Consider the following 24,274-nt stretch of genomic DNA (forward strand, 5'->3'; position numbering starts at 1 on the left):
CTAAAGCTCCCTAAGGTATCGTTTCTAAAGCTCCCTAAGGTGTGGTATCATTTCCTAAAGCTCCCTAAGGTATCGTTTCTAAAGCTCCCTAAGGTACAGTTGAAGTCGGAAGCTTACATACACTTAGGTTGGAGTCATTAAAACTAATTTTTCAACCACTCCACAAAACTATAGTTTTGGCAAGTTAGTTAGGACATCTACTTTGCATGACACAAGTAATTGTCTGTTTACAGACAGATATTTCACTTATAATTCATCGTATCACAATTCCAGTGGGTCAGAAGTTTACATACACTAAGTTCACTGTGTCTTTAAACAGCTTGAAAAATGCCAGAAAATTATGCCACGGCTGTAGAAGCTTCTGACAGGCCAATTGACATCATTTGAGTCAACTGGAGGTGTACCTGTGGATGTATTTCAAGGACTACCTTCTAACTCAGTGCCTCTGCTTGACATCATGGGAAAATCAAAAGAAATCAGCCAAGACCTCAGACAAAAAATTGTAGACTTCCACAAGTCTGGTTCATCCTTGGGAGCAATTTCCAAACTCCTGAAGGTACCACGTTCATCTGTACAAACAATAGTACGCAAGTATAAAGACCATGGAACCACGTTGCCACCATACTGCTCAGGAAGGAGACACGTTCTGCCTCCTAGAGATTAACGTACTTTGGTGCGAAAAGGGAAAATCAATCCCAGAACAACAGCAAAGGACCTTGTGAAGATACTGGAGGAAACAGGTACAAAAGTATCTATATCCACAGTAAAAACGAGTCCTATATCGACATAACCTGAAAGACCACTCAGCAAGGAAGAAGCCACTGCTCCAAAACCGCCATAATAAAGCCAGCCTACAGTTTGCAACTGCACATGGGGACAAAGATCATACTTTTTGGAGAAATGTCCTCTGGTCTGATGAAACAAAAATAACTGTTTGGCCATAATGACCATTATTATCTGTGGAGGAAAAAGGGGGAGGTTTGCAAGCTGAAGAACACCATCCCAACCGTGAGGCACAGGGGTGACAGCATCATGTTGTGGGGGTGCTTTGCTGCAGGAGGGACTGGTGCACTTCACAAAATACATGGCATCATGAGGGAGGAAAATGACGTGGCTATATTGAAGCAACATCTCAAGACATCAGTCAGGAAGTTAAAGCTTGGTCGCAAATGGGTCTTCCAAATGGACAATGACCCCAAGCATACTTCCAAAGTTGTGGCAAAATGGCTTAAAGTCAATAAAGTCAAGGTATTGGACTGGCCATCACAAAGCCCTGACCTCAGTCCTATAGAAAATTTGTGGGCAGAACTGAAAATGCGTGTGCGAGCAAGGAGGCCTACAAACCTAATTCAGTTACACCAGCTCTGTCAGAAGGAATGGGCCAAAGCTTGTGGAAGGCTACCCGAAACGTTTGACCCAAGTGAAACAATTTAAAGGCAATGCTACCAAATACTAATTGAGTGAATGTAAACTTCTGACCCACTGGTAATGTGATGAAAGAAATAAAAGCTGGAATAAATTATTCTCTCTACTATTATTCTGACATTTCACATTCTTTGTCACGATCGTCGTATTGAGTAAACCAAAGCGCAGCGTGGTGTGAATGCATGATTTAATGAAAAGACGGAAAAAACACAAAGTACACTAAAACTAACTAACTAACTGTGACTGCTAAAGAAACACTGTGCTAACAAGCAACCTAACATAGACAATAACCCACCAACCACAATATAAAACAGGCTACCTAAATATGGTTCCCAATCAGAGACAACGACAAACACCTGCCACTGATTGAGAACCATATCAGGCCAAAACACAGAAATAGACAAACTAGACATACAACAGAATGCCCACTCATATCACACCCTGACCAAACAAAACATAGAAACAAACAACGCAAATAATGGTCAGAGTGTGACATTCTTAAAATAAAGTGGTGATCATAACTTACCTAAGACAGGGAATTTTTTGATATGATTATATGTCAGGAATTGTGAAAAACTGTTTTTAAATGTATTTGGCCAAGGTGTATGTAAACTTCCTACTTCAACTGTATATTATCATTTTCCAAAGCTCCCTAAGGTATCGTTTCTAAAGCTCCCTAAGGTATCGTTTCTAAAGCTCCCTAAGGTATCGTTTCTAAAGCTCCCTAAGGTATCGTTTCTAAAGCTTCCTATGGTATAGTTTCTAAAGCTTCCTAAGGTGTAGTATCATTTTCTAAAGCTCCCTAAGGTATCGTTTCTAAAGCTCCCTAAGGTATCGTTTCTAAAGCTCCCTAAGGTATCGTTTCTAAAGCTCCCTAAGGTGTAGTATCATTTTCTAAAGCTCCCCAAGGTGTAGTATCATTTTCTAAAGCTCCCTAAGGTGTAGTATCATTTTCTAAAGCTCCCTAAGGTATCGTTTCTAAAGTTCCCTAAGGTGTAGTATCATTTTCCAGAGCTCCCTATGGTATCGTTTCTAAAGCTCCCTAAGGTGTAGTATCATTTTCCAGAGCTCCCTATGGTATCGTTTCTAAAGCTCCCTAAGGTGTAGTATAATTTTCCAAAGCTCCCTAAGGTATCGTTTCTAAAGCTCCCTAAGGTGTAGTATCATTTTCCAAAGCTCCCTAAGGTGTAGTATCATTTTCTAAAGCTCCCTAAGGTATTGTTTCTAAAGCTCCCTAAGGTATCGTTTCTAAAGCTCCCTAAGGTGTAGTATCATTTTCTAAAGCTCCCCAAGGTGTAGTATCATTTTCTAAAGCTCCCTAAGGTGTAGTATCATTTTCTAAAGCTCCCTAAGGTATCGTTTCTAAAGCTCCCTAAGGTGTAGTATCATTTTCCAGAGCTCCCTATGGTATCGTTTCTAAAGCTCCCTAAGGTGTAGTATAATTTTCCAGTGCTCTCTATGGTATTGTTTCTAAAGCTCCCTAAGGTGTAGTATAATTTTCCAAAGCTCCCTAAGGTATCGTTTCTAAAGCTCCCTAAGGTGTAGTATCATTTTCCAAAGCTCCCTAAGGTGTAGTATCATTTTCTAAAGCTCCCTAAGGTATTGTTTCTAAAGCTCCCTAAGGTATCGTTTCTAAAGCTCCCTAAGGTGCAGTATCATTTTCCAAAACTCCCTAAGGTATCGTTTCTAAAACTCCCTAAGGTGTAGTATCATTTTCCAAAGCTCCCTAAGGTGTAGTATCATTTTCTAAAGCTCCCTACGGTGTAGTATCATTTTCTAAAGCTCCCTAAGGTGTAGTATCATTTTCCAAAGCTTCCTAAGGTATCATTTCTAAAGCTCCCTAAGGTGTAGTATCATTTTCCAAAGCTCCCTAAGGTATCGTTTCTAAAGCTCCCTAAGGTATCGTTTCTAAAGCTCCCTAAGGTGTAGTATCATTTTCCAAAGCTCCCTAAGGTGTAGTATCATTTTCTAAAGCTCCCTACGGTGTAGTATCATTTTCTAAAGCTCCCTAAGGTGTAGTATCATTTTCCAAAGCTTCCTAAGGTATAGTATCATTTTCTAAAGCTCCCTAAGGTATCGTTTCTAAAGTTCCCTAAGGTATCGTTTCTAAAGCTCCCTAAGGTGTAGTATCATTTTCTAAAGTGACCGTAGCTGGCAACATTTATTCAATGGCCTGTTTTTGTCCTTGGTCTACATTTGGAATGCTTCAAACCCATGGAATTAAGTGGTAGCATTGTTCACTTCTACCCTCATAGAATGACCACAGTGTGATAGCTGCTTGCTTTGTTTCAGAGCCTGTGGTTGACCCGTCCATAGCTAACTGTGACTTTGAGGAGGGTCTGTGTCAGTACTACCAGGAAAGAGTGGAGAGCAAGGTGTGGAACAGAGTATCAGTGAAGCCCAACGCCTACAGAATAGGAGACCACACCACAGGGACTGGTGAGTTACACAACTCTTATGGACGTGTCCCAAATTACACCCTATTCCCCATTATAGTAGACTACTTTTAACCAGTGTCCATAGGGCCTTGGCAAAAAGTTGTGCACTCTATAGGGAATAGGTTGCTATTTGGGATGCACCCGATAATGCCTAACATAAAGCCTGTAAGACTTGTCACAAGCATTTATGAGCCCTTTATGTTTTATCGTAGTGCTGAATCCTAACATCCACTGAAGTCGTATTTGAACTTAGGTTTCCCATTAACGTCGATACATAACTAAGTGAAAAATGTACTTGGAAGTTGTGTTTCGCCCCATAATGATTGTGACTAAATAACAGGTATTTAGAATCAGTTGGAAATCAAATCTAATTTATTCATCGCATACGCTGAATACAACAGGTGTAGACTTTACCATGAAATGCTTACAAACGAGACTGACTGAGTTATTAACAAGTAAGAAATTAGCAAATAAAAAAATTAAATAGTAACACAATACAATAACAATAAGGAGGCTATATACAAGGAGTAGCAGTACCGGGTCATTATGTAGGGTCATTATGTAGGGTGATTATGTAGGGTGATTATGTAGGGTGATTATGTAGGGTCATTATGTAGGGTCATTATGTAGGGTGATTATGTAGGGTGATTATGTAGGGTCATTATGTAGGGTGATTATGTAGGGTGATTATGTAGGGTCATTATGTAGGGTGATTATGTAGGGTCATTATGTAGGGTGATTATGTAGGGTCATTGTGTAGGGTCATTATGTAGGGTGATTATGTAGGGTCATTGTGTAGGGTCATTATGTAGGGTGATTATGTAGGGTCATTATGTAGGGTGATTATGTAGGGTCATTATGTAGGGTGATTATGTAGGGTCATTATGTAGGGTGATTATGTAGGGTCATTATGTAGGGTGATTATGTAGGGTCATTATGTAGGGTGATTATGTAGGGTGATTATGTAGGGTGATTATGTAGGGTGATTATGTAGGGTGATTATGTAGGGTGATTATGTAGGGTCATTATGTAGGGTGATTATGTAGGGTCATTATGTAGGGTGATTATGTAGGGTCATTATGTAGGGTGATTATGTAGGGTCATTATGTAGGGTCATTATGTAGGGTGATTGTGTAGGGTGATTGTGTAGGGTCATTGTGTAGGGTGATTGTGTAGGGTGATTATGTAGGGTGATTGTGTAGGGTGATTGTGTAGGGTGATTATGTAGGGTCATTATGTAGGGTCATTGTGTAGGGTGATTGTGTAGGGTCATTGTGTAGGGTGATTGTGTAGGGTGATTATGTAGGGTGATTATGTAGGGTGATTGTGTAGGGTCATTATGTAGGGTCATTATGTAGGGTCATTGTGTAGGGTGATTGTGTAGGGTCATTGTGTAGGGTGATTGTGTAGGGTGATTGTGTAGGGTCATTGTGTAGGGTGATTGTGTAGGGTCATTGTGTAGGGTCATTGTGTAGGGTGATTGTGTAGGGTGATTGTGTAGGGTGATTGTGTAGGGTCATTGTGTAGGGTCATTGTGTAGGGTCATTGTGTAGGGTCATTGTGTAGGGTGATTGTGTAGGGTGATTGTGTAGGGTGATTGTGTAGGGTGATTGTGTAGGGTGATTGTGTAGGGTGATTGTGTAGGGTGATTGTGTAGGGTCATTGTGTAGGGTGATTGTGTAGGGTGATTGTGTAGGGTCATTGTGTAGGGTTATTGTGTAGGGTGATTGTGTAGGGTGATTGTGTAGGGTCATTGTGTAGGGTCATTGTGTAGGGTCATTGTGTAGGGTCATTGTGTAGGGTGATTGTGTAGGGTGATTGTGTAGGGTGATTGTGTAGGGTGATTGTGTAGGGTGATTGTGTAGGGTGATTGTGTAGGGTGATTGTGTAGGGTGATTGTGTAGGGTCATTGTGTAGGGTGATTGTGTAGGGTGATTGTGTAGGGTCATTGTGTAGGGTTATTGTGTAGGGTGATTGTGTAGGGTGATTGTGTAGGGTTATGAGGTAGTTGAGGTAATATGAACATGTAAGTAGAGGTTAAAGTGATGTCCTGTATAGAGAGACGTAACATATCAAATCCTAAATCTCCCCTCCAGGCTCGTTCCTCCTGGCGAACACACGATTCACGTCGCGGCCGGGTTACGTGGGTCGTCTCCACGGTCCTTTCCTCCCCGGCAACCATAAGTACTGTCTGCGTTTCCACTACGCCCTTCACGGCTTCAGGAAAGTGGAAAACGCTCTGGTTCTCTACATCTACGACCAGCACAACGTGGCTCAGGAGAAGGTCTGGAGCCTGGCTGATACCACCAGAGATGTCTGGACAGGGGTGGACATCACATATATGAAGCCCATGGTTACCAAGGTAACAACGCATGCGTACACAGAAGGGAGGGAGGGATATTAGTTTAGTTTTTTGCTCTGCGATAGCCGGGTAATATCTGTGTCTTTCTCCCAGGTAGTGTTCGTCAGCATCTGTAAAAACTTCTGGGACTGTGGCCAAGTGGCTCTCGATGACATCACAGTGACCATTGGGGACTGTAGAATCACAGCAGGTAAGACAGCAGGGCCTGGGCGTGTATACGTCAGGTCTTTGACCTTGCCATTATGTCAAGGAAACTGCACATGGGATTGAATCATGCCTTGTGATATCCACTGCACATGGGATTGAATCCTGCCTTGTGATATCCAATGCACATGGGATTGAATCCTGCCTTGTGATATCCAATGCACATGGGATTGAATCCCGCCTTGTGATATCCAATGCACATGGGATTGAATCCCGCCTTGTGATATCCACTGCACATGTGATTGAATCATGCCTTGTGATATCCACTGCACATGGGATTGAATCCTGCCTTGTGATATCCACTGCACATGGGATTGAATCCTGCCTTGTGATATCCACTGCACATGGGATTGAATCCTGCCTTGTGATATCCACTGCACATGGGATTGAATCCCGCCTTGTGATATCCACTGCACATGGGATTGAATCCCGCCTTGTGATATCCAATGCACATGGGATTGAATCCCGCCTTGTGATATCCACTGCACATGGGATTGAATCCTGCCTTGTGATATCCACTGCACATGGGATTGAATCCCGCCTTGTGATATCCACTGCACATGGGATTGAATCCTGCCTTGTGATATCCACTGCACATGGGATTGAATCCCGCCTTGTGATATCCACTGCACATGGGATTGAATCCCGCCTTGTGATATCCACTGCACATGGGATTGAATCCCGCCTTGTGATATCAACTGCGCATGGGATTGAATCCCGCCTTGTGATATCCACTGCACATGGGATTGAATCCCGCTTTGTGATATCCAATGCACATGGGATTGAATCCTGCCTTGTGATATCCACTGCACATGGGATTGAGTCCCGCCTTGTGATATCCAATGCACATGGGATTGAATCCCGCCTTGTGATATCCACTGCACATGGGATTGAATCCCGCCTTGTGATATCAACTGCGCATGGGATTGAATCCTGCCTTGTGATATCCACTGCACATGGGATTGAATCCCGCCTTGTGATATCCACTGCACATGGGATTGAATCCTGCCTTGTGATATCCAATGCACATGGGATTGAATCCCGCCTTGTGATATCCACTGCACATGGGATTGAATCCTGCCTTGTGATATCCAATGCACATGGGATTGAATCCCGCCTTGTGATATCCACTGCACATGGGATTGAATCCTGCCTTGTGATATCCACTGCACATGGGATTGAATCCTGCCTTGTGATATCCACTGCACATGGGATTGAATCCCGCCTTGTGATATCCACTGCACATGGGATTGAATCCCGCCTTGTGATATCCACTGCACATGGGATTGAATCCTGCCTTGTGATATCAACTGCACATGGGATTGAATCCTGCCTTGTGATATCCACTGCACATGGGATTGAATCCTGCCTTGTGATATCCACTGCACATGGGATTGAATCCCGCCTTGTGATATCAACTGCGCATGGGATTGAATCCTGCCTTGTGATATCCACTGCACATGGGATTGAATCCTGCCTTGTGATATCCACTGCACATGGGATTGAATCCCGCCTTGTGATATCAACTGCGCATGGGATTGAATCCTGCCTTGTGATATCCACTGCGCATGGGATTGAATCCTGCCTTGTGATATCCACTGCACATGGGATTGAATCCTGCCTTGTGATATCCACTGCACATGGGATTGAATCCTGCCTTGTGATATCCAATGCACATGGGATTGAATCCTGCCTTGTGATATCCAATGCACATGGGATTGAATCCCGCCTTGTGATATCCAATGCACATGGGATTGAATCCCGCCTTGTGATATCCACTGCACATGGGATTGAATCCCGCCTTGTGATATCCACTGCACATGGGATTGAATCATGCCTTGTGATATCCACTGCACATGGGATTGAATCCTGCCTTGTGATATCCACTGCAAATGGGATTGAATCATGCCTTGTGATATCCACTGCACATGGGATTGAATCCTGCCTTGTGATATCCAATGCACATGGGATTGAATCCCGCCTTGTGATATCCAATGCACATGGGATTGAATCCCGCCTTGTGATATCCACTGCACATGGGATTGAATCCTGCCTTGTGATATCCACTGCACATGGGATTGAATCCCGCCTTGTGATATCCACTGCACATGGGATTGAATCCTGCCTTGTGATATCCACTGCACATGGGATTGAATCCTGCCTTGTGATATCCAGTGCGCATGGGATTGAATCCCGCCTTGTGATATCCACTGCGCATGGGATTGAATCCCGCCTTGTGATATCAACTGCACATGGGATTGAATCCCGCCTTGTGATATCCACTGCACATGGGATTGAATCCCGCCTTGTGATATCCAATGCACATGGGATTGAATCCCGCCTTGTGATATCCACTGCACATGGGATTGAGTCCCGCCTTGTGATATCCAATGCACATGGGATTGAATCCTGCCTTGTGATATCCACTGCACATGGGATTGAATCCCGCCTTGTGATATCAACTGCGCATGGGATTGAATCCTGCCTTGTGATATCCACTGCACATGGGATTGAATCCCGCCTTGTGATATCCACTGCACATGGGATTGAATCCTGCCTTGTGATATCCAATGCACATGGGATTGAATCCCGCCTTGTGATATCCACTGCACATGGGATTGAATCCTGCCTTGTGATATCCACTGCACATGGGATTGAATCCTGCCTTGTGATATCCAATGCACATGGGATTGAATCCTGCCTTGTGATATCCACTGCACATGGGATTGAATCCTGCCTTGTGATATCCACTGCACATGGGATTGAATCCCGCCTTGTGATATCAACTGCGCATGGGATTGAATCCTGCCTTGTGATATCCACTGCACATGGGATTGAATCCTGCCTTGTGATATCCACTGCACATGGGATTGAATCCTGCCTTGTGATATCCACTGCACATGGGATTGAATCCTGCCTTGTGATATCCACTGCACATGGGATTGAATCCTGCCTTGTGATATCCACTGCACATGGGATTGAATCCTGCCTTGTGATATCCAATGCACATGGGATTGAATCCCGCCTTGTGATATGCAATGCACATGGGATTGAATCCCGCCTTGTGATATCCACTGCACATGGGATTGAATCCCGCCTTGTGATATCCACTGCACATGGGATTGAATCCTGCCTTGTGATATCCACTGCACATGGGATTGAATCCCGCCTTGTGATATCCAATGCACATGGGATTGAATCCTGCCTTGTGATATCCACTGCACATGGGATTGAGTCCCGCCTTGTGATATCCAATGCACATGGGATTGAATCCTGCCTTGTGATATCCACTGCACATGGGATTGAATCCCGCCTTGTGATATCAACTGCGCATGGGATTGAATCCTGCCTTGTGATATCCACTGCACATGGGATTGAATCCCGCCTTGTGATATCCACTGCACATGGGATTGAATCCTGCCTTGTGATATCCAATGCACATGGGATTGAATCCCGCCTTGTGATATCCACTGCACATGGGATTGAATCCTGCCTTGTGATATCCACTGCACATGGGATTGAATCCTGCCTTGTAATATCCACTGCACATGGGATTGAATCCCGCCTTGTGATATCCACTGCACATGGGATTGAATCCTGCCTTGTGATATCCAATGCACATGGGATTGAATCCCGCCTTGTGATATCCACTGCACATGGGATTGAATCCTGCCTTGTGATATCCACTGCACATGGGATTGAATCCCGCCTTGTGATATCCACTGCACATGGGATTGAATCCTGCCTTGTGATATCCACTGCACATGGGATTGAATCCTGCCTTGTGATATCCAGTGCGCATGGGATTGAATCCCGCCTTGTGATATCCACTGCGCATGGGATTGAATCCCGCCTTGTGATATAAACTGCACATGGGATTGAATCCCGCCTTGTGATATCCACTGCACATGGGATTGAATCCCGCCTTGTGATATCCAATGCACATGGGATTGAATCCCGCCTTGTGATATCCACTGCACATGGGATTGAGTCCCGCCTTGTGATATCCAATGCACATGGGATTGAATCCTGCCTTGTGATATCCACTGCACATGGGATTGAATCCCGCCTTGTGATATCAACTGCGCATGGGATTGACACCTGCCTTGTGATATCCACTGCACATGGGATTGAATCCCGCCTTGTGATATCCACTGCACATGGGATTGAATCCTGCCTTGTGATATCCAATGCACATGGGATTGAATCCCGCCTTGTGATATCCACTGCACATGGGATTGAATCCTGCCTTGTGATATCCACTGCACATGGGATTGAATCCTGCCTTGTGATATCCACTGCACATGGGATTGAATCCTGCCTTGTGATATCCACTGCACATGGGATTGAATCCTGCCTTGTGATATCCACTGCACATGGGATTGAATCCTGCCTTGTGATATCCACTGCACATGGGATTGAATCCTGCCTTGTGATATCCACTGCACATGGGATTGAATCCCGCCTTGTGATATCAACTGCGCATGGGATTGAATCCTGCCTTGTGATATCCACTGCACATGGGATTGAATCCTGCCTTGTGATATCCACTGCACATGGGATTGAATCCTGCCTTGTGATATCCACTGCACATGGGATTGAATCCTGCCTTGTGATATCCAATGCACATGGGATTGAATCCTGCCTTGTGATATCCAATGCACATGGGATTGAATCCCGCCTTGTGATATCCACTGCACATGGGATTGAATCCCGCCTTGTGATATCCACTGCACATGGGATTGAATCCTGCCTTGTGATATCCACTGCACATGGGATTGAATCCCGCCTTGTGATATCAACTGCGCATGGGATTGAATCCTGCCTTGTGATATCCACTGCACATGGGATTGAATCCTGCCTTGTGATATCCACTGCACATGGGATTGAATCCTGCCTTGTGATATCCACTGCACATGGGATTGAATCCTGCCTTGTGATATCCACTGCACATGGGATTGAATCCTGCCTTGTGATATCCACTGCACATGGGATTGAATCCCGCCTTGTGATATCAACTGCGCATGGGATTGAATCCTGCTCTGTGATATCCACTGCACATGGGATTGAATCCCGCCTTGTGATATCCACTGCACATGGGATTGAATCCTGCCTTGTGATATCCAATGCACATAGGATTGAATCCCGACTTGTGATATCCACTGCACATGGGATTGAATCCTGCCTTGTGATATCCACTGCACATGGGATTGAATCCTGCCTTGTGATATCCACTGCACATGGGATTGAATCCCGCCTTGTGATATCCACTGCACATGGGATTGAATCCCGCCTTGTGATATCCACTGCACATGGGATTGAATCCTGCCTTGTGATATCCACTGCACATGGGATTGAATCCTGCCTTGTGATATCCACTGCACATGGGATTGAATCCTGCCTTGTGATATCCACTGCACATGGGATTGAATCCCGCCTTGTGATATCAACTGCGCATGGGATTGAATTCTGCCTTGTGATATCCACTGCACATGGGATTGAATCCTGCCTTGTGATAGCCACTGCACATGGGATTGAATCCCGCCTTGTGATATCAACTGCGCATGGGATTGAATCCTGCCTTGTGATATCCACTGCACATGGGATTGAATCCTGCCTTGTGATATCCACTGCACATGGGATTGAATCCTGCCTTGTGATATCCACTGCACATGGGATTGAATCCTGCCTTGTGATATCCAATGCACATGGGATTGAATCCTGCCTTGTGATATCCAATGCACATGGGATTGAATCCCGCCTTGTGATATCCAATGCACATGGGATTGAATCCCGCCTTGTGATATCTACTGCACATGGGATTGAATCCCGCCTTGTGATATCCACTGCACATGGGATTGAATCATGCCTTGTGATATCCACTGCACATGGGATTGAATCCTGCCTTGTGATATCCACTGCACATGGGATTGAATCATGCCTTGTGATATCCACTGCACATGGGATTGAATCCTGCCTTGTGATATCCACTGCACATGGGATTGAATCCCGCCTTGTGATATCCAATGCACATGGGATTGAATCCCGCCTTGTGATATCCACTGCACATGGGATTGAATCCTGCCTTGTGATATCCACTGCACATGGGATTGAATCCCGCCTTGTGATATCCACTGCACATGGGATTGAATCCTGCCTTGTGATATCCACTGCACATGGGATTGAATCCTGCCTTGTGATATCCACTGCGCATGGGATTGAATCCCGCCTTGTGATATCCACTGCACATGGGATTGAATCCCGCCTTGTGATATCAACTGCACATGGGATTGAATCCCGCCTTGTGATATCCACTGCACATGGGATTGAATCCCGCCTTGTGATATCAACTGCACATGGGATTGAATCCCGCCTTGTGATATCAACTGCACATGGGATTGAATCCTGCCTTGTGATATCCACTGCACATGGGATTGAGTCCCGCCTTGTGATATCCAATGCACATGGGATTGAATCCTGCCTTGTGATATCCACTGCACATGGGATTGAATCCCGCCTTGTGATATCAACTGCGCATGGGATTGAATCCTGCCTTGTGATATCCACTGCACATGGGATTGAATCCTGCCTTGTGATATCCACTGCACATGGGATTGAATCCTGCCTTGTGATATCCACTGCACATGGGATTGAATCCTGCCTTGTGATATCCAATGCACATGGGATTGAATCCCGCCTTGTGATATCCAATGCACATGGGATTGAATCCCGCCTTGTGATATCCACTGCACATGGGATTGAATCCCGCCTTGTTATATCCACTGCACATGGGATTGAATCCTGCCTTGTGATATCCACTGCACATGGGATTGAATCCCGCCTTGTGATATCCAATGCACATTGGATTGAATCCCGCCTTGTGATATCCACTGCACATGGGATTGAATCCTGCCTTGTGATATCCACTGCACATGGGATTGAATCCCGCCTTGTGATATCCACTGCACATGGGATTGAATCCTGCCTTGTGATATCCACTGCACATGCAACTATGAACTATTTCTCCCATTGACATCAATACTTCTAAACAGAACTGAAACAGAGAGGTACCCAGTGTCTAGGGTCATCTGATTAACAGATCTGGATGTTCTCCATTGTTGAGTTTTGTAGAAATAAACAGTCTATTTCTAAGTTTAAGTTGGTGTTTTTCTCTAGCCGTGCTTGCCAAGCCCAAAGCTCTTTAGTTTCCATCCAAAGTGAAGTGTTTATTAAAACACTTGACTATTTATGTTAGCACCGCTGGCTCAGAGAGCTAGTTTGGCTAGGTTACATATCGAAACGTAGTTCTATTTTTATTTATTTAACCTTTATTTACCAAGGCAAGTCAGTTAAGAACAAATTCTTATTTACAATGACGGCCTACCCTGGCCAAGCTCTAACCTGGACGATGTTGGGTCCAATTGTGCGCCGCCCTATGGGATTCCCAAGCACGACCGGTTGTGATACAGCCTGGAATCTAACTGGGGTCTGTAGTGACGCCTTTAGCACTGAGATGCAATGCCTTAGACCGCTGCGCCACTCGGGAGCCACTCTAGGAGTGTGCTACTTAACAGTGGCATCCTGCTACTCTGGTAGCAGTCCAGGACTTGATGTTGTAATTTAGCCAGGTATCCCTCACTACATAACCGGATCTGAAGAAGTGTCACAGGCTGGATGTGATCTTGGGTCCCCCACTGGAGAAACCAACATCTTAACTTAAGGAAATTCCCTCTTGGGCCAAGGGCTGACACTGATTATAAAGTCGCAGGCAGGTCTACCTCGCAAGCGGGGTGATCCTGGCCCTGGCCTTGCTCAAGCCAGAGTAGCTAGTAGCATGAGAAAATATCTCAAGCTGAAATAAAATCAAGTACAACTCTCCTCTTTTCCTCCTACACAGGCCCCGGCTGTGGATATGTGGTTTTTGATGCCAGCTGCTGGGAGACTGGGCTGGGTCCTTCAGTTAAACTCTTACTATTTATAAGCTCTTAGGCTGCGTTTACACAGGCAGCCCAATTCGGATCTTTTACCACTAATTGGTCTTTTGACCAATCAGATCCTTTGCCCATAACAGTAAACGCAGCCTTGGACGATCGGCCGTTGTGGAAAACATCTGGTCTCGCCGTCTATGGTGGTATATGGTAATTACATGGGCAGTGACGACTTCTTTGCTTTGACAGCAGTTCCTCTGGGCCATTTGGGCTTCGTTCTCATGCCGCTGTGGTGAAAACTATGAGGCCTTCGGAACAGTTTAGATGGGATGTGATAATATTACTGCCAACCTTTCAAAGACTATCACAAGTGAATTGTCTGATTGTAATTATAATTTATTTCACATATGCATAACAGAAATACATTTCAAAGCACTTGTAAAGGTTTTGTTGTAATGTTGTCATTCTTAAAACTATTAAGACAACAGTTATCTTCAAAGCGGCAATGGATTTAAACTATTTTAGTCCCAGAGTAAACTGCCATTCAGCAGGGCTGCGATTATGTTGCTAATGACTTTCATACCTGCTGCTGCTGCTGATTCTGCTGCTGATGACCCTGGTAGTGAAGAGCAATGGAGAAATACAGCCAACCCACTCAGACATCATTTCAACATCTAGTTCTGATTTACATTTGGTTGTGTAACGGTTTTCGTCGTCGGATGAGGAGGAGGAGGAGTCGGACCAAAGCGCAGCGTGGGAAGTGTTCACGTTTTTTATTTATTGAACTGAACACTAAACAAAATAACAAGAGACTAAATGAAACCGAAACAGTCCTGTAAAGTGCAAACACTAAACAGAAAACAACTACCCACAAAACCCATGTGGGGAAAAAGCTACCTAAGTATGGTTCCCAATCAGAGACAACGATAGACAGCTGTCCCTGATTGAGAACCATACCCGGCCAAAACAAAGAAATACAAAACCATAGAAAAAGGAACATAGAATGCCCACCCAAATCACACCGTGACCAACCCAAAATAGAGACGTAAAAAGCTCGAAGGTCAGGGCGAGACAGGTTGAGATGTCGACTCACATGAATTCAACGTGAAATATATATTTTTTTTACCATGTCATTGGATTTAGGTTAAAAGTTGGGTGAAAAATATACTAGATTCCTTTACCTTGATGATTTTTTGGAAATCCAATTAGTTTTCCACGTTGATTCAATGTCATCAGATATCATTTTTGTTGTTGAAATTACGTGGAGACAATGTTGATGCAACCGGTTCTGGCCCAGTGGGAAAGGAGTTCTTCTTTATCTCGTTATGAAATCATGTGAGTCATCATTCAAACATCACTGTCAACTGCCAACCTCCAGGGAGTCCGAACACTGTTGATTACCATGTATCTACATTTAATCAAGCTTTTCTGTCAGATTCCTTAAAACAGCTGTGTGTGTGTGTGTGTGTGTGTGTGTGTGTGTGTGTGTGTGTGTGTGTGTGTGTGTGTGTGTGTGTGTGTGTTCCAGGGCCGCTGAGACCCCTGCCTGGCCAGTGTAACTTTGAGACAGGGGACTGTGGCTATAGCCAGGAGAAGGAGACAGACAAAGGGGATTGGCTCCGGGTGCGAGGGCAAACCCCCACCTCCTACACCGGGCCCCGAGGAGACCACACTACAGGGGTGGGTGAGTCACCAGTTCATTCATTCATCCATTCACCCAGCATCAGTTATACACACACACACACACACGTAATGCTGATGATATGCTGTACTGTATGTCAGCAACGTGTTTGTATGACCCCTGATATCTTCCTCCTCCTGACTATTTACATTCCACCACTAACCTGTCATATCTCATATCTCTCGTCAGGGTACTTCATGTATGTCGAGGCTTCTCTGATGCGTCCTGGTCACACAGCCCGTCTGCTGTCTTCTGACCTGAGGGGCTCCGCGGGGCCACAGTGTCTGGTCTTCTACTACCACATGTACGGCTCTGGCACCGGCTTGCTGAGCGTACATTTGCGCCGCGGCGATAGCGAGCAGGACACGTTGCTATGGAGACGTCGCGGCGAGCAGAGCATCTCCTGGATGAGGGCAACGGTGGACTACGAGTGTGACCGCAGACACCAGGTAGAGAGACACACACAGTGACAGAGAGACACACAGTGACAGAGAGACACACAGAGACAGAGAGACACACAGAGACAGAGAGACACACAGAGACAGAGAGACACACAGAGACAGAGAGACACACAGAGACAGAGAGACACACAGAGACAGAGAGACACACAGAGAGAGAGAGACACACAGAGACAGAGAGACACACAGAGACAGAGAGACACACACAGAGACAGAGAGACCGACAGAGAGACCCACACAGAGACAGAGAGACCCACACAGCGACAGAGAAACCCACACAGCGACAGAGAGACCCACACAGAGACAGAGAGACCCACACAGAGACAGAGAGATACAACAAGGAGACAGAGAGACCCACACAGAGACAGAGAGACCCACACAGAGACAGAGAGACCCACACAGAGACAGAGAGACCCACACAGAGACAGAGAGACCCACACAGAGACAGAGAGACCCACACAGAGACAGAGAGACCCACACAGAGACAGAGAGACCCACACAGAGACAGAGAGACACACACAGAGACAGAGAAACCCACACAGCGACAGAGAGACCCACACAGAGACAGAGAGACCCACACAGAGACAGAGAGATACAACAAGGAGACAGAGAGACCCACACAGAGACAGAGAGACCCACACAGAGACAGAGAGACCCACACAGAGACAGAGAGACCCACACAGAGACAGAGAGACCCACACAGAGACAGAGAGACCCACACAGAGACAGAGAGACCCACACAGAGACAGAGAGACCCACACAGAGACAGAGCGACACACACAGAGACAGAGAGACACACACAGAGACAGAGAGACACACACAGAGACAGAGAGACACACAGAGACACACAGAGACAGACAGAGAGACAGAGAGACACACACAGAGACAGAGAGACACACACAGAGACAGAGAGACACACAGAGACAGACAGAGAGACACACAGAGACAGACAGAGAGACAGACAGACAGACACACAGAGACAGACAGACAGACAGACAGACAAACTGTGGATGAATATGGGGTTTAAACTGTGGATGTAAACGGGGTTTAAACTGGATGGAAACGGGGTTTAAACTGTGGATGGAAAAGGGGTTTAAACTGTGGATGGAAACGGGGTTTAAACTGGATGGAAACTGGGTTTAAACTGGATGTAAACAGGGTTTAAACTGGATGTAAACAGGGTTTAAATTGTGGATGGAAATGGGGTTTAAACTGGATGGAAACGGGGTTTAAACTGGATGGAAACGGGGTTTAAACTGGATGTAAACAGGGTTTAAACTGGATGTAAACAGGGTTTAAACTGTGGATGGAAAAGGGGTTTAAACTGTGGATGGAAACGGGGTTTAAACTGGATGTAAACAGGGTTTAAACTGGATGTAAACAGGGTTTAAACTGGATGTAAACAGGGTTTAAACTGTATGTAAACAGGGTTTAAACTGGATGGAAACAGGGTTTAAACTGGATGGAAAAGGGGTTTAAACTGTGGATGGAAACGGGGTTTAAACTGGATGTAAACAGGGTTTAAACTGGATGTAAACAGGGTTTAAACTGGATGTAAACAGGGTTTAAACTGGATGGAAACAGGGTTTAAACTGGATGTAAACAGGGTTTAAACTGGATGGAAAAGGGGTTTAAACTGGATGGAAACAGGGTTTAAACTGGATGTAAACAGGGTTTAAACTGGATGGAAAAGGGGTTTAAACTGTGGATGGAAACGGGGTTTAAACTGGATGTAAACAGGGTTTAAACTGGATGTAAACGGGGTTTAAACTGGATGTAAACAGGGTTTAAACTGGATGGAAACAGGGTTTAAATTGATGGATGGAATTGTGGTTTAAACTGTGGATGGAAACGGGGTTTAAACTGGATGTAAACAGGGTTTAAACTGGATGTAAACAGGGTTTAAACTGGATGTAAACAGGGTTTAAACTGGATGGAAACAGGGTTTAAACTGTGGATGGAAACGTGGTTTAAACTGTGGATGGAAACGGGGTTTAAACTGGATGTAAACAGGGTTTAAACTGGATGTAAACAGGGTTTAAACTGGATGTAAACAGGGTTTAAACTGGATGGAAACAGGGTTTAAACTGTGGATGGAAACGTGGTTTAAACTGTGGATGGAAACGGGGTTTAAACTGGATGTAAACAGGGTTTAAACTGGATGGAAACAGGGTTTAAACTGGATGTAAACGGGGTTTAAACTGTGGATGGAAACGGGGTTTAAACTGTAGATGGAAACGTGGTTTGTGATGAGGATTTTCTTTGCCTTTCTTTCCAGATTATATTCGAAGCGATCCGAGGACCATCAATAAGAAGTGATATCGCTCTTGATGACATTGTGTTTAAAAAAGGACCGTGCACAGCAGGTAGGTTCTCTGGCCAGGCCGTCATTGTAAATAAGAATTTGTTCTTAATTGACTCGCCTGAATAGATAAAGGGGGGAATCAGAACTTGAACACACATTACACAGTTTACACATTATACTCTATCTGGGGAAACTTCAACCAGTTTAGTATGACATCATAATGACAGGCTAAATCAGCAGCAAAGTTGTACTCTGATACTGTAATCACTGAGCTATTTCTGTTTTGTGATAGAATAGCTTAATGCTGTGTAGACAGGGGCTGGTGTGGTCTGTACAGTACAGCACGTGCTAGAATAGCTTAATGCTGTGTAGACAGGGACTGGTGTGGTCTGTACAGCACTTGATAGGCGGTATCATGTCTAATCACGGTTCAGTAGCTCAGTATAATAACCTCTTTCACACAGTGCAGTACAGCATCCTACCACAGGACCTCAGTCAGAATAGAGACAGTTCTCTATACATAGAAATATGAAGTATAGAATACACAGTTCCCTGTACATAGACTTATCAGGTATAGAAAAGACCGTTCTCTGTACATAGAAATATGATGTATAGAATACACAGTTCCCTGTACATAGACTTATCAGGTATAGAAAAGACCGTTCTTTATACATAGAAATATGACGTATAGAATACACAGTTCCCTGTACATAGACTTATCAGGTATAGAAAAGACAGTTCTCTGTACATAGAAATATGACGTATAGAATACACAGTTCCCTGTACATAGACTTATCAGGTATAGAAAAGACCGTTCTCTATACATAGAAATATGAAGTATAGAATACACAGTTCCCTGTACATAGACTTATCAGGTATAGAAAAGACCGTTCTTTATACATAGAAATATGAATAGAATCACCTCGTCCCCAGGTTACTCCATGAGAGGCGGCTGGGGACCAGATATACAATAGATAAGACGCCAGGGATCAATTCCAATTTAATTTGAAATTCAAATTCAATTTTTTTTTTCTCATGAAGTGGAGAATTGACATGGAATTAAAGTAAATATTTTTACATTTCTCAGTTAATGGAATTAATGAACATTAGTATAAAAAATGTACTATAAGATTGGTTTTGAATCATTGCAACGTGTATTGCTATATTTCCAGTATACTTAAGTTGTCTGAACAGTGACATGATCCGCCTGAAAGCCCGAGGGAATTGAATTCAAATTGGAGTTTGCAGAATTGTTGGGGATAATATTGAATTGGGAATTGAATTCTTTGAATTGACCTAACATTGGAATTAAGAGGAATTTAATTATTTCTGAATTCAAAAAGACTGACGTAGAATTTTAATTGAATTAAATTGAATACAGGGAGAGAGAATTGAATTCAAATATAATTTGTGGAATTGACCCCAATCAATTGTGAGAATTGAATTCGAATATAATTTGTGGAATTGACCCCCCAATTTGTGGAATTGACCCCAATAGACACTGTTTTCGATTCCCTTCCCAACATGAGATTGTTTCACAGATGAATTTACAGGAGGCTGCTGAGTGGAAAAGGGCTCATAATAATATCCGGAACGGAGCAAATGGAATGGCATCAAATTCATAGAAACCACTTGTTTGATGCATTTGATACCATTCCACAGATTCCGCTCCAGTCATTACCACGAGCCCGTTCTCCCCTATTAAGGTGCCACCAACCTCCTGTGGATGCATGTTAATCATTCTAATTTCTCTTCTAGATCCTGGAGACACAATTCCATATTCCGGCTTTTCAGAAAACTTCAACGAGATTGAGTACTGAGGGAAACACTGGATTGTCTGTGTGTCTGTGTGTGATAGAAGACTGGGTGGGGACAATGGTGAGAGATTGTGTGTACGGGAGTAACTCCTGCAAGACCATTTACCTAGAGTAGAGACATGCTCAGTGCCAGTCATTAGTTTTCCCACTGTTTCTTCTTGTACAAGGTAGGACATAATGTAGGCTTTACAGACCATTGTACAGTCAAAACTCTTTTTTTTTTTTTTGTAGAAAATCCTTCAATATGTTCAAACGTAATATTTTCTGGATTTATGTCAATGTATTCTTACTCCCCTCGATTTGTGTATTGTCAGTGCAGAAATATGTTGTTGGATTGTTTTAAAAACTCAACGTTTTTACTGCACAGTTCATGTCTGACCCCTAGTGGTGGAAGATCATAACTGCAGAGAATTCACACGTCTCTATTCTGTCAAAAATAATACGTGAATAGTCTGTATACAAATGCAATAGTAAATATTCGACTAAACTTGTAAAGCACTGACCCACCTGTATATCGAATGTGTATCTGACATTTACACTATGCATTGCAAATGATATCTAACTCCTCACTGTGACAAAGGATTTGTGTCCAGCTTTAGGTCTGAAGTCAGAAGATAACCAGCGATTCATATATCAACAGGCTACTGGGATAGGCTACTCTTCTCTTTCTCAGGTTTCTTACTTTTCTTTTCTAAACATGTTTGTTTCCCCGCGTAGGGCTATGTTCTGCTGAAGTTTAGTATGTAAATGATGCTCTACAAATAAACATGCTCTACAAATAAACATAAATGCAGACACATTATTTGTTTTAATAGAACCTAGAACATTTGTCAGGGGAATTGTGTGACCAAATCAGTATTACTGTCTGATTGACAGTCAAATCAAATAGAAGCGGTTGATACCCTCACCTGGGAAGAACTAAGGCAGGAGTGACAAACTCATTCCATGGAGGGCCTAGTGTCTGCTGGATTTGAGTTTTCTTTCAATTAAGTCCTAGACAACCAGGTGAGGGGGGGTAGTTCCTTACTAATCGGTGAATTTAATTCATCAAACAGGTACGAGAGAAGATTGACAAACCTGCAGACATTCAGCCCTCTGTGGAATGAGTTTGACACGTGAACTAAGAAAACGTGGCTGACGTGCAAATCAATGTTTAATTTCAGTAAAGGTTCAGGTCAGGGTTAAGGATTTGGTTAAGGTTAGCGTTAAGGTCAGGGTTAAGGTCAGGGTTAAGGTCAGGGTTAAGGTCAGGGTTAAGGTTAGGGTTAAGGTTAGGGTTATAGGGTTAAGGATTTGGTTAAGGTCAGGGTTAAGGTTAGGGTTAAGGTTAGGGTTAAGGATTTGGTTAAGGTCAGGGTTAAGGTTAGGGTTAAGGTTAGGGTTAAGGATTTGGTTAAGGTTAGGGTTAAGGTTAGGGTTAAGGATTTGGTTAAGGTTAGGGTTAAGGTTAAGGATTAGGTTAGGGTTAAGGTTAAGGATTTGGGTGGCGCAGTGGTTAAGGGCGCTGTACTGCAGCGCCAGCTGTGCCATCAGAGTCCCTGGGTTCCCTGAGTCCCCGGGAGGTCCGTGGGGCGACGCACAATTGGCCTAGCGTCGTCCGGGTTAGGGAGGGATTGGTCGGTAGGGATCTCCTTGTCTCATCGCGCACCAGCGACTCCTGTGGCGGCCCGGGCGCAGTGCACGCTAGCCAAGGTTGCCAGGTGCACGGTGTAGCAGGCTGGCTTCCGGGTTGGATGCGCGCTGTGTTAAGAAGCAGTACGGCTGGTTGGGTTGTGTATCGGAGGACGCATGACATTCAGCCTTCGTCTCTCCCGAGCCCGTACGGGAGTTGTAGCGATGAGACAAGATAGTAGCTACTACAACAATTGGATACCACGAAATTGGGGAGAAAAAGGGGTAAAAATAAAAAAAAAATTAAAAAAAAGGTTTGGTTGGATTTTTGTTTTTGTAAAAGCATATTCCTAATGTAAACAAATTACAATCACTGTTTCTAGGAGAATCTATAGGGAAAAACAACAGGCCAAGTGTTTTAAATATTTCAGGTTTAGATTCGCTTGTTTGAAAAAGGATTACAGTAAAACGTATTGGCAGGAGTACAGGAGTAGGAGTACACAAATATCTCAGTTCCTTTCACTTGACGGCTCTGTCAAACGCTACAGACTAGTTAAGGCTACAGACTAGTTAAGGCTACAGACTAGTAAAGTTCACAACTGACCAGAAACATTGACAAATAAAACCAGGGAGTACACTCTAAAAACCAGAGAGCACACTCTAAAAACCAGGGAGCACACTCTAAGAACCAGGGAGCACACTATAAGAACCAGGGAGCACACTCTCAGAACCAGGGAGCACACTATAAGAACCAGGGAGCACACTCTCAGAACCAGGGAGCACACTCTAAAAACCAGGGAGCACACTCTAAGAACCAGGGAGCACACTATAAGAACCAGGGAGCACACTCTCAGAACCAGGGAGCACACTATAAGAACCAGGGAGCACACTCTCAGAACCAGGGAGTACACTCTAAAAACCAGGGAGCACACTCTAAGAACCAGGGAGCACACTATAAGAACCAGGGAGCACACTCTCAGAACCAGGGAGCACACTCTAAAAACCAGGGAGCACACTCTAAAAACCAGGGAGTACACTAAAAACCAGAGAGCACACTCTAAAAACCAGGGAGCACACTCTAAAAACCAGGGAGCACACTCTAAAAACCAGGGAGTACACTAAAAACCAGAGAGCACACTCTAAAAACCAGGGAGCACACTCTAAAAACCAGAGAGCACACTCTAAAAACCAGGGAGCACACTCTAAAAACCAGGGAGCACACTCTAAAAACCAGGGAACACACTCTAAAAACCAGGGAGCACTCTCTAAAAACCAGGGAGCACACTCTAAAAACCAGGGAGCACTCTCTAAAAACCAGGGAGTACACTCTAAAAACCAGGGAGCACTCTCTAAAAACCAGGGAGTACACTCTAAAAACCAGGGAGCACACTCTAAAAAGAAAAGAACTCTGGAGTATCCTTTAGGCTTTAGGGGTTCTTCAAATTGAAACTGTGGGGGAACCCCGATAAGAACCTATTTTAATGGATCCTAAAGAAACTTTAAGGTTGACTTTTTGAACTATCCCCCTATTATTAATAATAATCAGAATAACAATAAAATAATATTTTAGTTGTTGGTGTTTATTGTGATTTTAGTGACAAAGCAGAATTAAAAAAATCTAAATGTGAGGTGAACTCCCAGCTGAGACCCAAGTCCAATGGGTTTATCCTCTGGTGTGGTAATGTTAATGTGTTGATGTTCTCCGTATCCACAGCCAGAATGATTTTGCAGTGCATGGTGACTGAACGGGTTTCCTGTTATAATGGTCTCATACACATACCTTGTCCATAATGTAGAGGCCTATGGGATATTCATTGAAGCAGAAGTGGGTTATTTCTAGCTTTATTGCTAGGGGAAAAATGTCCACCTTCTCTCTATTACAGATTCTGTTAAATTTCTAAAGGTAAAAATACTTCTAACAATAAAACTCTGTTACAACATTAATACACAGTCTATGACATTCTTAAAATGACATATAGCCAATCATGACCAAATTGTAGATATAAAAAAAACAACATGTTTATTTTTTCAGATATTAACTTCAG

At 43.9% G+C, this 24,274-nt stretch overlaps 1 protein-coding gene across 1 annotated transcript in view; it reads left to right on the forward strand.

Annotated features, from left to right (window-relative positions):
- mamdc2a (MAM domain containing 2a) overlaps positions 1 to 21,415 on the forward strand; it is a 49,751-nt gene extending 28,336 nt beyond the window's left edge. Inside the window, exons 8-14 of the mRNA XM_036936395.1 lie at positions 3,718 to 3,864; positions 5,960 to 6,225; positions 6,319 to 6,415; positions 15,886 to 16,041; positions 16,228 to 16,487; positions 18,775 to 18,862; positions 20,560 to 21,415. Coding sequence (XP_036792290.1) covers positions 3,718 to 3,864; positions 5,960 to 6,225; positions 6,319 to 6,415; positions 15,886 to 16,041; positions 16,228 to 16,487; positions 18,775 to 18,862; positions 20,560 to 20,621 — 1,076 coding nt within the window. The 3' untranslated portion in view covers positions 20,622 to 21,415. The remainder of the gene's footprint in view (positions 1 to 3,717; positions 3,865 to 5,959; positions 6,226 to 6,318; positions 6,416 to 15,885; positions 16,042 to 16,227; positions 16,488 to 18,774; positions 18,863 to 20,559) is intronic.
- The last annotated feature ends 2,859 nt before the right edge of the window (positions 21,416 to 24,274 follow it).

This window comes from Oncorhynchus mykiss, chromosome 11 (genome assembly GCF_013265735.2).
Source record: "Oncorhynchus mykiss isolate Arlee chromosome 11, USDA_OmykA_1.1, whole genome shotgun sequence".
Classification (NCBI taxonomy): domain Eukaryota; kingdom Metazoa; phylum Chordata; class Actinopteri; order Salmoniformes; family Salmonidae; genus Oncorhynchus; species Oncorhynchus mykiss.